General features: G+C 48.0%; 1 protein-coding gene across 1 annotated transcript; it reads right to left on the bottom strand.

Annotated features, from left to right (window-relative positions):
* Positions 1–1,550: 1,550 nt before the first annotated feature.
* Positions 1,551–12,103, bottom strand: LOC130575723 (cytochrome P450 3A9-like). Its single transcript, XM_057369828.1, has 13 exons — positions 11,942–12,103; positions 9,568–9,661; positions 9,020–9,072; positions 7,831–7,930; positions 7,441–7,554; positions 7,157–7,245; positions 6,096–6,244; positions 5,122–5,249; positions 4,380–4,464; positions 3,876–4,036; positions 3,240–3,466; positions 2,273–2,435; positions 1,551–2,165 (listed from the first exon to the last, which is right to left on the bottom strand). The coding sequence occupies exons 1-13, from the start codon at positions 12,010–12,012 to the stop codon at positions 2,067–2,069; spliced, it is 1,533 nt and encodes a 510-aa protein (XP_057225811.1). The 5' UTR covers positions 12,013–12,103; the 3' UTR covers positions 1,551–2,066.
* Positions 12,104–13,146: the final 1,043 nt, after the last annotated feature.

Here is a 13,146-nt window from a genome sequence, read left to right as displayed (position 1 = left end):
GAAGTGCTGGGAATGGTGGAGACAGCCCTTAAAAGCAAAGCAATTTTATGGAGTTAAGACACGGAGGATCTCATTTTCTTCTAGAAGACTCATTACCATGATTTTGTTACACATTATTTATGGGCTGTTATGATAGTCCTGGCAGGTCATAATTGGCTGAAGCCGGAAAATTAGTCACATTTTTCACATTTGGAAGAATGATCTGTACAGTTGCACTTAATGACTTCATTCCCGTGCAGGGAGGGAACTGCCTGGCTTGGGGTGTGGCTGGATTAACCCTCGGTGCTTCTGGGCACCCTGGGGTGGCTCAGCAGGTGCCAAAATGACTTTTCATGACTTCAAAGCAGCTTTTTGGCATGTGAGTGACTCGCTGCTTTCATGGTGGCTTTCCCTTTCCTCCCCTTCCCTTGAATCTGAGCTGGTTTTGCTTGGCACTGGATTTTCTATGGGACAAATKATATTTTTARAYTGATTTTTCAGTGCATTGCRCTCTYCCCATCAGWGCCACCGCAGCATCACCGTCAGTCMGACGGGCCCAGCTCTTCCAGGGATGGTTTTTAAACCCCTGGAAGGTTTTGGAAAACAGATCAGCCTGAGGCAGAGCCCCTCGGCAGCGCTGCTGAGAGCTTTGCTGTGTGCACAGCACAGCCCAAACAGTCTATCACGGATGATGAATCAGGAGGGAGCACTATAATTGTTTTATCTGCCTTTTGGGACAGCACAAGCTGCTTACTCGTGAATTAGAGCCTGGTGGATGTTGCTGTATCTTCCAGAAAAACGGGCAGCTCTGATTTGGGGATTCCCAGTGATGAGGAATCCGCTGCAGTGTTGTCTGTCCACTYCCAAACTCCTGAACGTTCATGGGTAAAGAACAGACCTGAATGGTTGAATAAATCTGTGCTCCCTGGGATTGCAGCATTTGGGTCATGTTGCAATTCTGTCTGCTAGATTAAAGAGAAAAGCATATTGCCACAGGAGAAAATTACAGACCCTGATGCAGCAAATAATGCCTTGGGATGAAGGATGCCAGGAGAAAGTGAAGGGATGACTTGATTTGCTTTGCAGCTCTTGTAAAAACCTTTCCCATTTCGCTAATGCCTGTTTTGGTTGGTAGGTGTCAAACCCAGCACAATTCACTGGGAGAACCTCCTACCTGCTTTTTGATATCCCCTATTTATGAGATGAGAGATGGTATGAGCCCTTTGTTCAGAGCATCCTGCTGATGGCAGGAGCAGCTCAAAGCACCCAAAACCCCACCAGGAGCAGTGACTAAACCCCACCCGTGGATCTCTGATCTCTGATCCATCCTCTGTCCCTCCAGCACGGCAAAGGCTTGGCCAGTGCTGAGCTGAAGGCAACCTCTTAATCACTCTAAGAGGTGGGAGCTGGAGTGTTTGTAAAATACCCTACAAATGGGAGGGTTTGATGGCGTTAAATGAAGGATCAGATTCATTAAATTAAGTGGAAAGCAATGTACACAGATAATTTCAAGGGTTGAGGCTGAATACGGGTTTTAAATAGGAAGTGATCAGCCGCTATACACAACACAGAGCAGCTCTCAAACATTTTTAATGACAGTATTTGTACACACTTTGGTTTAATTAACACATGGCACAGGAGAGGGCTGGTAACTAGGATGTGCAGTCTCACACCAGTCGTCTCAATTAGAACACATGAAATTTCAAGCATCAACACACCCAGAGCAGCACCCGTCCCTGCCCGGCGGTTTGAATTTCCATCACACCTTGTTTTTCTTCCATGTGGCAGTAATCCCTTCCCTCCAGATGGAGAAGTCCCCTTGGAAGTGGACAATCAGCTCCTCATTTGGATTTATTTCTTGTTTTCTGCAATCAGAATTAAGGGGGACCGTGTATTGTCACTGCCCGGTGATCCACGTTGCGTTTCTGACAGCTGTGTTTATTAGTAAATACATAATAATTGCTTCCAGAATTAACAGGAGCTGCTCTCCCATGTCTGAACAGGCAGGAGAGGTTTTCTGTGATCCCGTGGTGAGCACAGCAGTCCTTGGGTGCTGGGGGCAGTTTTGGGGCAGGCATGGCTGGGTTTCACTGCTTGGTGGGCTCWGCACTGCTCCGGGGCACCAATTTGAGAATAATCGGCTTCTCCGGTGTCAGGAGCCCCACAGAGCTCAGCTTGATGGGGATCTGCAACACAAAGAGGGRAAAACACACGTGGAGATGGACAGGTTAAAGGTGCAGGGATGGAAGATTTGGGCACAGTACGATCCCAGGAGCCTCAGCCCATTCCTCACCTGAGTGTCTTTGCAGGTCTGGAAGGTGAAATGCTGCAGCAGRGAGGCGATGGCCACTTTGAGGGTCAGCAGAGCAAAGCGCATCCCRATGCAGTTCCTGGGGCCGGCCCCAAAGGGCAGGTACGTGTAGGGGTCAATGGACTCCTTGTTCTCCTTTTTGAACCTGGGCAAAGGGGAAAAGTTGTTCAGGGAAAGGGAATGAAGGCAGTAAAACCACAAACCCTTATCTATCCCCAGATCTCTCGCTGGTGCCCTGCAGAGCCTGGTTTGGGTTTTTCCTGAGGTGTCTCAGGGCACCCCAAAATTCAAGTCCTTGCCCAGGACACGATGGGATCCCACTTGAGGGTTTGATTTTAATTTGGTCWATCCAGATCAGTAGAATTTGGAAGCAAGGTGAAAATCTAGGCAACATGCTGTCCCAGAGTGAGAGATATTTCCTGTGTGTGGTGTTTAGTGAGAGAGGAGTCAGTGGTTGGTTTGGTTAGGGCAGCCTATGGTTTCTGTTTCTTTGGGATTGAGAAGAAGATTTCATTTAAAAAATAACTAACTAGGGAAGGTGAGCCTTGTAAACAAGGAGGGAAGGCAATTTTGGAAGGATCAAGCCTGGCATATTTARCAGAAGCTTGTGTGAAGGGAACAGGCTCGACAAGGAGGATTATGCAGAGGATGGCCAGCAATTACAAAAACTGCCCATTAACCCCCTCTCAGGAAGCTCAGAAATTGGGTACAAGATCCTGTGAGGTATCAGTGGTATTCTCCCAACAAGATTATGTTGTTTGAAACCCTTCTTTAAGAGCAAAGCTCATTTTCTTCTTAAAATGACATTCCCACGAGCCTTCAATTCCTCATCCGTATTGTTTGCAAAAAGATAGGAAGAACACCATKAGGAAGCTAATCAGAGATTAATGCTTAATTACTGAGGAAAAAGCAGCGTGATATTTCTTCCCTCTCATTAAGCTTTTTGTACCTCTCTGGCCTGAACTCGTCTGGGTTGGGCCAGTACTCGGGGTTGCGGTGCAGGACGTAGGGTGGGATGGTGACCACCACTCCTTTGGGAATGGTCACCCCATTAATTTCCACATCTTTCTTGCAGGTTCTCTCAATCCTCCCCCCGAGGGGGTACAGCCGGAGGGTTTCRTTCACTGTCATGTCCAGATATTCCAATTTCATGATTGCTTCATATGTGAGAGGAGCCTGCAGGAGCACAGGAGGGAGGTGAGAAGGTATGTTGGCATCGGAACTGGGTTGTCCTAAAATGACTGCAGAAAGCAGAGCGTCCCCAAACCCCTCTGCCCCAAATTTGACTCAGACWCGCTGAAGAGCAAAATGCAAGGTAGAAATTGAGCAACTGGTTTTGGTTTTCTGCCTCTGAGTTATGGAAACACCTGGAAATCCACATTTCTTGTGCATGGGCACAGTGTGGCAATCGGGGTTTGTGCAGTGGGGTGGAGGGTTCTGGCAGTCGAAAGAAAATCACTTTCTTGTAGGGCTGAGTTGTCTCAGTTGGTGTCTCTTGGAAAATCCATGGTGCTCAGGGGCTGAAGATTTGACCCAGGAGGGCAGCAGGGGCAGGGGGTCCTCGCCGTGCTCAGGGTCCCCTTACCTTGTTGGGCAGAACGGTGTCGATCTCCTGCAGCAGCTTCTGCTGCACGTCGGGGTGCAGGGCCAGCTCGTAGGCCAGGAAAGCCAGGCTGTTGCTGGTGGGCTCATAGCCAGCAAAGATGAAGATGAAAGCCTGGGCCAGCACCTCGGTGTCGGTCAGGGCTGTGGGGAGATGRGCAAAGGCAGAGTGGGGTGATGGGGTCAGCAAGGAGAGCAGCAGGTGCTGGGAGGCAGGGCTGGTACTGTTGTTTTCTGATAACATTTTCAAAACTGCTCTGCCTGCCTGGAAATGTYCATYTTATASAGGGGGAGGTGATTTCYTGAGTATAAATAACTGACRTGGCTGTCCTGCTCCCTGGACAGGGATCTTAGCCCTGGTGCTGGCACTGGGGGATGGAATTCTACCTGGAGCTGCTCAGAGGAGATGATGGTAACACAAACACCTCCCCGTGTTCTCCTCACTCCCACAGCCCCGTTCCCACAATGAAGATTTGGGTGKTTTTACCTTTGTATGAGTGATTTGCTTCGCCATTCCCATGGCTGTCTGAATGCTGGGATTCGATCATCAGCTGCAGGAAATCAACCCTGCCCTGAGAGGGAAAGCAGAGAGAGCCTCTTTGGTGGCAGACTCCTTGGAGGGCTCACATCAGCAGATTTCACAGCCTAAGCACAATCTGTAGGCTGAAAGCATCCCCAAAATGCACACAACTTCCTTACTGAGAAACATAACCCTTGCTTTTTGTTTTGRAAACCTGTCTATCCATTAAGCCACRGGGTGGGGGAGCAGTRTCTTGAATGAATTCRGGGAAAAGAACCCAAAATCTAAAAGGGATAATTTTGTCAGGAAGCAGCTGCAGTTTTTGAGAAGTACCAGGGGAAGGCACAACCCTAAAGGTGATTTTGCTGCCGTGCTCTGCTTACTCTGCACTCTCTCCTCCCCAGCCTAATCTCCTTCAGGGAGTCTCTCACTCTCTCATTACAAGAGCTGCAGACTGAGCTTAGTCCAGCTCTGCTGAGCCTTTATCWGGATTTACCTTCAGCTCACGGATGTGCAAAGTCCCCCTGAGTGTCTGCCAGGACGTCAGGTGGGGTTTTTCTGACAGTATTAAAATGAAGTGTTTACASTCGAGTAGGCTCAGGGTTTTGTTGAGTCATTGTACTTTGGCTTCACCCTTGATATCATCACCCTAATTATGTCCCTCTTCAGTGTACTTTCTGCCACAATTGCACTTCAAATTCCCACTTACCTTGTGAGGCTCCTTTTCACGTTCCTGCTTAATTTTGGCGATGGATCTCAGGAAAAAATCTACAGCATCGCCGGAGAAGACGCTTACGTTCATCTTGGCCAGGACAGGAGTCAGGAATGGGAAAACAACTGAAAAACAAATAAAAAGTTAAATTGTACCCTGTAAATAAACCTCTCCATAACAGATAGCTGTGGATGCTACTGGGAAATTATTTCCCTTTTCAATTTCTTTACTTGAGAGAAGCCTGGACTTTGTCTTTTTTCCCTCTGTTTCAYTCCCTTGGAAGAGTTTTTGTATCAAACAGGCACAACCAAGCTGGGTATAATAATTTCTTTGAGAGAAGACAAGGGCACATTCTATCTCCTGTTTCTAAGGCTCTGCTTTCTAAGGACAGGTTACATCTGGACACAACAGGAATGTGACTCAGAAGAGAAATATTGAGAATTCTGAATTCTTTTTTCRGTCTGAGCTATTCACTGCCCTGCTGTGCTCATGCAAACATTTCCAAGTCCCCTTCAAAGCATTTCCTTCGTCCTAGAATCTGCATCTTTATCCTCTGCAGAGATTTGTAAAATCTACAGCACCAGAACCTTCTCTAAGCACAGATCCCAACTTTCCCTGGGTTTCAGCAAGGTATCCAACCTCAATTTAAGGTTCTTTGCTGCTAAGCTATGGCACTGGAGGAAATTGCACCTAATTACAGTCCCCACTCAGCACGCTCTTCCAGAAAATGCATTTCAGATAGCACCGCTCTCCTCAAGCCTCACTTGCTTCTCAATCTTGGAATAATTTCCCAGCACTTAATTGGATATTTCTGTGTGGTTCATAAGATTCTTGGGCTGTGGATGCCGAGAATGGAGGAAGCTTTAGCCCTCCCCAGAGTTTTAGAACGAAGCTCACACCGAGGGAATGATGAGACCAGGACCAGCAGGGCTTCATTCCCAGCAAGGGGAGATATCCAAGGAGTCACTTACATGACAAGATGAAGACTGGGTCAAAAAAGTCAAACTTGACCAATTTCTTCATCTCTCTGACAAAGGGGTCATTGGGGTTGTTCATGGAGTCAATGTTCACACCAAAGGAAGTGCTGGCGACAACATCCATGCCGTAGCTCCCAAAGATGCTGAGGATAGTTTGGAAAAAAATAAACTATGGCTGAGTATTTGGGCTAAGTGAATGTATTTTTTCCTCACGCCTATGTGACATTCAAATATAAATTCTCATAAGAAAATCAGATATGTGGTACTGAGCAGAACTTACAGAGAAGGGGATAGATCTTCAGAGAGCTTTGCTTTCAAGCCTGCGCAGGTTTTGAAGTCAGAAAGCTTTTCCAAGGATTTTAAAACAGCATGGAGCTACAGGAACGGGTTGGTGGAAGGACAGTGTGTGGAATTCAGCATGGAAACCTCTCATGGAGGGGTGGCAGCACACCCTGCYTCAAACATGCCCTGGGAGTGGTCCTGTTCCACCCAGCCCAGCCCCTGTTCCAAACTGTCCAGGTCTCCCTTGCAGGGTTTTGGTTGAGTGGGATTTCTGCTGGTTTGTGGTTCCTGGTTCTCAGCTGCTCCCCTCCTGCATTTGTGCTTTGGAATTGGGGTGAATACACAGGATTTTGTCCAGAGCCCGCAGGGAGGGCACAAATGAAGCAAAAACACTCAGGGCCCCTCGACAGCCTCAGTCCCCCCAGTAATGGGGTGTGTGAGGGGTCAGCACCCCCTCTGTCCTGGGGCTGCTCAGAAATCCTGAGTAAACGCAGGGAAAACTTCATTTTCCTGCCAATCCTGGGGTTCYGCTTCATCTCTGGATTCACAAATCTCTGCTGGAGCATTTTTCTTCCTACCTACCAAGAGGAAATTTCCTAACATCCAAATTAAAATTTTTCCCCTTTCAGATTTCCAGTCAGGCTTTCAGCAAGCCCCGTTCCTCCTTCCAGAGCCCCGGCTGACCCAGGCAAAGATCTGCATTGCTGGTAGCCACTGAACCACGGCACTTTTAACGAGGTTTGTCCTGCCTGCTGCTCCCAGCAGCTACTTACTCCTTCACAGATATTGAGTTGTCCTTTTTCGCTTGTTTTTGAACGTTCTTCACCAAAGCTTCCCCGTAGTGCTTCATTATAGGGAACATCTGTAAYGCAAACCAGGCACGGTCACCTCAGTACAGTACATTTTGCTGCTTTTTCAGACAGGCTCATGAAGGCTATGGGGAGTTYTATGAATATTTACAAATAAGATCTCTCCACTGCAGTTTTATTTTAAGGCTTTTCCGGTTGGAATTAGACATAAATTTGTGGTTCAGTCTGTAGCTGTTCCTCTGCTTTACCTCCTTCAGTTTTCCGCTGGTGAAGGTTGGAGAGAGCACGGTCCGGAGCCTTTTCCAKTGGTCATCCTCGGCCAGGGAGATGGCATTGGTCAGTACCCCGGCCAGATCTGTGCGCTGTGGGGACAGAAGGGAAGGGGTGAACCCCAGGAAAGAGAGMAGGAGCCTTACACACCCCTGCGTGCTCACAGCGACCCAAACCCACCCATAAATCCCGATATTTATACAGATTCAGACCCAGGTGTGAGAGCAGGCTGTGTCTGCTGTAAGGCAGGGGAACAGTGACATGCAGTGGCCACGTTCAGCAATCCCCACACTCCATCCCAAAGGATTCTTGGTGTCCCCCTGCGCTTCTGCTGGGCTCTGTGCTCATCACAGCGCTGCTGCTCTTACCCTCCTGTTGGTGAAGGTGCTGTAGCAGTCTTTGACCAGCACGGATTTGATGATGTGGGGGTCTGTGACAGCCAGGGTGGGTTGTCTGCCATCGTAAATCCTGGAGGAGGGAGGAGAGGAGGCAGGTAAATAACCCCAGAAATTGAAGGGAAAGGTTTGGCTGATGCCCATCAAACAAAACGTGTTGGACAAACGCTCCTCCATCACCAGGTTTGAGTACAGAAATGTAGAAAGCAGGGATGGAAAAGGACTCCCAGATCTTCTCCCATCTGGTTTCGTGAATGGTAAAGGGGGATAAACACCTCCCAAACTCACAGGGAAATGAGCAGGGCTCGGGTGCTCAGAGGACCAGATACTAAATGAAACAARTGTCTCCACTTCCTCCCCTGACTCTCTGTGTTTTTCCAGGCACTTAAACACATTACAGTATTAGAAGGAAACTTGTTCGACCCCTTTCAGGCTCTTGAGTTGGGTGTCTGGAGACTTGGGCTGACAGCACTGAGACATCCTTGGAGATGAAACTCAGTCCTTGTTTTTGTCTTTTTAAGCTGCCAGCTCTGAATGCTTTGCTGGAACAGATGTCGATTAAGCTGATTTGTGCACTCTCCCCACTCGTGCAGAGATACATTTTCCAGACCCCACATTTTAAAGCTGCTGCAGGAACCAGTGGATGCAGCATGGAGGATGTGCAAGGCTGCAGTTACAAGAGTTATAAGAGCAGTGATAAAAGAGGAGAGGAGGTGTCTCGAGCAGAGCAGCCATCACTGCAGCAGGTGGGGATCAGCAGCTGCAGGAAGAGGAAATCTTTGGATCAGCTCCAAAGGGAGTCACTCACATTCCTCTGCTGCTGGTGAACCAAAGGAACCCAACCTCCCAGTTCCAGACCCTGCCTAAGTCAATAGTTGTGCTGCTGGTTTTGTCGGGAGCAGGTGAGGGCCTTTTGTTAGCAGATTTAAACGGGATTTCACAGCTCTGGTCAGAACAGTTTCTGTGTGACGTGACAGTGACACAGCCCTGCATCATCAGACCCCAGTGTGAGCCACCAGCAGCACCCCATCACTGCTGTTCTCATCCTTTTGAGACTGTCAGGGCTGCAGGTGGAGAAAAAGGAGCTCTCCACATGAATTTTTTCACCTCTTTGTACAGATTCTAGTTTTACTTGAAGGAGAGAGCAAAGGTTCATACTCACCCCCAGATTTTCCCGTATTTCTTGAAGCATTCGCTGTCAAACTCCAGGAAACCCTGTGGAAAGCAATTTTAAAATTGTCACTGGATTATCCTGGATTGAAAGAGACTCACAAGGACCATCCAAATCCAACTCCTGGCCCTGCATAGGACAGCCCCAAAAAATCCCACCACGTGTCTGATAGTGATGTCTGAATGCTCCTTGAGCTCTGGCAGAGCTGAGTTATCTCAGAGAGGATGCAGAGGAGGGGATGATGTTGGRAACAGCTTTTAGCTGCTGTTCAGAGCTGCTCTGTGAGCTTTGCTGGCCCCCAGAGCTGTGACAGAGGATAAATGCACCCTGTGCTTTGAGGGAGCTGYTGGCAAAGGGCAGCTGGAAATCAGCCAGCCGGGAGCACTCCTTTGGTCTGAGCCTTATCCCACACCCACAGCGGCCTTTGCACACCCCCTGTGTGTCAGAGGAGCTGGAATTGGAGAAAATTTATCACCAGAGAGTCTGTGTCAGCACAGGCAGGGATGGCTGGGGCCAGCAGGGCTTCCCCCATCACTCACTTTGCGATATTCCAGGCACGTCCCAAAGAAAGGCAGAGGCGTCGGGCCGGGAATGCCCAATTTCTTGAACACACCAAAGGGCCAAATCCCGTATCTGTGGGGCAGAAAGGACAGAGGGGTTACATCACTGGGGCTGGGACACCTGGAGACAGCAGCAACACCCTTCAGGAGATGAGGRAGAGGAGGTTGGTCCAGGAGGTGGAAATAAAGCAGTGCAAATGGAAATTGCCCTGTGAAAAACTGCTGAATGGCCGTGGTAAGGCTCTCACAGAACTTGGAGGGATCCCTTTGGTGGGAAAGCAATTGTTTCCACCACAGAGACAGGATCTCAAAGTCTTTAGCACAAATCCTGAGGAGCTCATTGCCTACCAGAAAAGGGAGCTGGAAGAAGGAACACCAGCTTTACATGTTTTCATTGAAGAGAAATCAAAGCAGCGCCAGAAATTACGTCCCAAACAGGGCTTTTGTCAAACTGCACTTCAATTTCATTTATTGTTCTCCCTCCCTGAGTCCAGCATTAGCTCAGTGGAAGTCTTGCCTTGATGGTTTTCTCTTTAGATTTTATTGACAGCCCTGCAGATTTCTTTCCTCTGAAGCACCCTTCCTGGCAGCTCGAAAGTTATTGCTTCTACCTTGGGGCTTTCTCTTTCTCAACAAGGGCTGCAGCCCTTTGAAGCTCATCTTTGGCTGTGTTGAAAGAGCTCCTCAAAATATTTGTTTTTAGTTGGTAGCTGCAGCTTCTCAAGTGAGCAGTTCATTGCAGAAGGGATGCAAAACGGGCAAGGTTTGGATGTTAGCAGAGATCCTCTTCAGGCCAAGGCTGCTCAGCCAGGATTTTGGAGATATTGATCTGAAAAGGCAAAATCTAGGCTGGGATATAGCAGGGGATCTCCCTTAAAATAAGAAATGCTTTTTAAAATTCTGGGGATCCCAAATGAGATCGGTTCTTCCCCAGCACAGCTTCTGCCAGAGAATAAAAGCAGAGCCCACCTTATGATCCAAACAGGGCAGGTGAAAAATGGGGAGCTGGGTGTTGTCAGGTGAAGAAAGGTTTCCCAGAGCTCAGTTTGTCAATGTTTAATCTTTTTTRTCAAAGGTTAATTCAGTACTGGGAATCCAATGTTTGTGGATTCTCATTTTTAATGTTTATAGGTGGCCAGGGCTGAGGGASGACCAGGAAATGTCAGGTTGGGCTCGCTACAAAGCCCAGAAATACAAAGACTTGTAGGAAAAATAGGTTTAAACCACTTAAAACAAGGCCAGGAAAATCAGTCTGATACTCCTACAAYTAAAATGTGTCAGTGTTTTCTGCAGATTGAAAAGGACCATCCAGCTTAAATCCAAAGAATAATCATTACTTCTTCCTGCCATGGATGTGAAGCAGAAATGCCCAACATTCCCTCATATGTGAGCTGGAACAGTGCAGCCCCAGGTGGACAAGAAGAGTCTAAACAACCTCTCTGTGTTTAAAATGGGCAGTGAAATTTCTATTTTAGCTCTGATATCAGTGCACCAAGATCTGGGTTTAGTCCCTTTTGCAACCACAAGTGTCTGCAGAAGGTGCAAGCCTGGCAACCAGCAATCTTAGATGGCCACAGAGTTACTGAGATATGAAAGTGAAGGTCAGGATTGAGGATGGTGGTTTTGGTTTGGTGGTTTTGGTTTTGTGGTTTTGGTTTTGTGGCTTTGGTGCGGTTTGGGGTGTTTGTTTCTTTTTTTTTTAACAGTCTGCCCCAAACAGGCTTTTGAGTGATCCAAATCCCAGAAAATGGTTTGGAAAATATGGCTAAAACTTTCTGAGCCTTGCTCTGGGCTCCACTCCCTCCCCCAGCAGAATGGTTGTGAGGAGGGACACAAGATGCAAACCAAACCTCTGCAAAGACCCCTCCTGGTCCAGGTGCCCCAGGGAGCATCTCACCAGGGCACCATGGAAGGAGTCAGGAGGAGGAAAAGCTGATCCTATGAATATTCTTTCCCTCCTTGCTGCTCTCCCCTGTGCAGCAGGGTCATCTCCTGCTGGCTCACCTGCAGAGCAGCCTCAGCCAGGGAGGCACAGCTGGATGTCTGTGAAAAACARCCCCACGGATCATGGCCCTGACTGAAACCAGCACCCTGCTAACCAGAACCTGGCACCGTTATTATTCAATTATTCCTTTGATGCTTAGCAGCAATCTCATAACTGGATGGGAATACTCCAAACCTTGGAGCAAGATCACACATCTGCACAGTCTGTAGACTTCTCTGCTACATCCCAGATCCTGGTTAGAGGCTGGAAAATGGAAAATCACCTCTACTTGTTTGCTCTTCAGCAGATTAGTYGCACGAAAGCGAACGATGGCAAGAGCGGAGAATCAATAAAGAATATTTTACTCACAGTAGCAGGAGGGCCACGAGGAGGAGCAGAATGCCCCATGTCTCCGTGGAGAAGGATGGCAGAAGGTTCATTTCAGTTCTTCTCTGACTGGCTCTGAGCTCTGCCCTGGTGTGTTTGCCCCACGGCTGTGGGAAAYAGGAGCCTTGCCCGGCGTGCAATCTTTTTTATCCGATCATATGATTTAGGGGCCCTCCTTCTGTCACAAAGGAGGAGGAGTGGAAGGCAAAGGTGGGAAAGCATGCTAATCTGAAAACGATGATTCATGTGACAGACAACTGCCTGGCTGAACTGTCAAAGGTTCAAATTATTTCATGCTTATGTTGCCAAACATTTCAGCTGTTTCCCTGTTGTAAAAGTAATACCTGACTTCCCACAGACTAACGCCCCTGGGCTCCTACACCAAACTAAATAAAAACAGGCTACAATGAAAAGGTAAATCCCAAAGCAGGTGTCAGGGCTGGTTTACAAAAGGGAAAGAGAAGAGAAAAGGTTATTCACATATTGTATGACAAGAAGATCTTTTCCGGCAGATGAATCAACTTTGACAGAATTTCAGATTTTGTTTGAAATATCTCTCTTTCTGTGATATAAGAGCAAGCACTGCCCGCTGTGGGTTCTAGCTAAGGCAGGAATTTGTCCCCTGTAAATGCTGTAGGAGTCCAGTCTGCCTTGTTTGCTGGCCTGTGGCCAAGTGTTTTGTAAGAGAAATGCTGTCACTCCACAACTGTGAGCAGTTCAAGTGCCACCCTTTCCAAAGCTCCACTCCTGTCTCGTGAATAAAACCCACACCCAMCCTTCTGCAGCAGCTGGGAAAAGGCACGAGTAAGGGGAAAACACGAATTTTGTACAGGCTCTCCTGTGAGCATGGTGCAGAAAAGCAAGAGCAGGCGTGGATGTGCAGAGAGGAGACTGTGATGTGGAGAAAACTGGGCACTTAGGATGGTGTGTGTTTGTGGGGTCAGGCCAGGGCAGGAGGTTCTAGGGTTTGCATAGATGTGCACTACAGCAATTTTAGGACTTCATTCAGAACTCTAAAATGAGCAGAGCTTACTAGCAGAGCTGCTGTCTTCAGAAGGGTGTTTACYATCTGCACTGGGTGGAAATAAGTGGGTGTTTCAATCTTTTGGCACAGAAGCCCTGCGAGGCTGTGGTTGATTCTACACTGACAGCAGCAGATCTCAGCCCCCATCCCAAGGAGCATCACC

The sequence above is a fragment of the Malurus melanocephalus genome, unplaced genomic scaffold (assembly GCF_030028575.1).
Source record: "Malurus melanocephalus ecotype Western Australia unplaced genomic scaffold, MMel_1.1 scaffold_115, whole genome shotgun sequence".
Classification (NCBI taxonomy): Eukaryota; Metazoa; Chordata; class Aves; order Passeriformes; family Maluridae; genus Malurus; species Malurus melanocephalus.
This window is presented reverse-complemented; position numbering and strand designations above follow the sequence as displayed.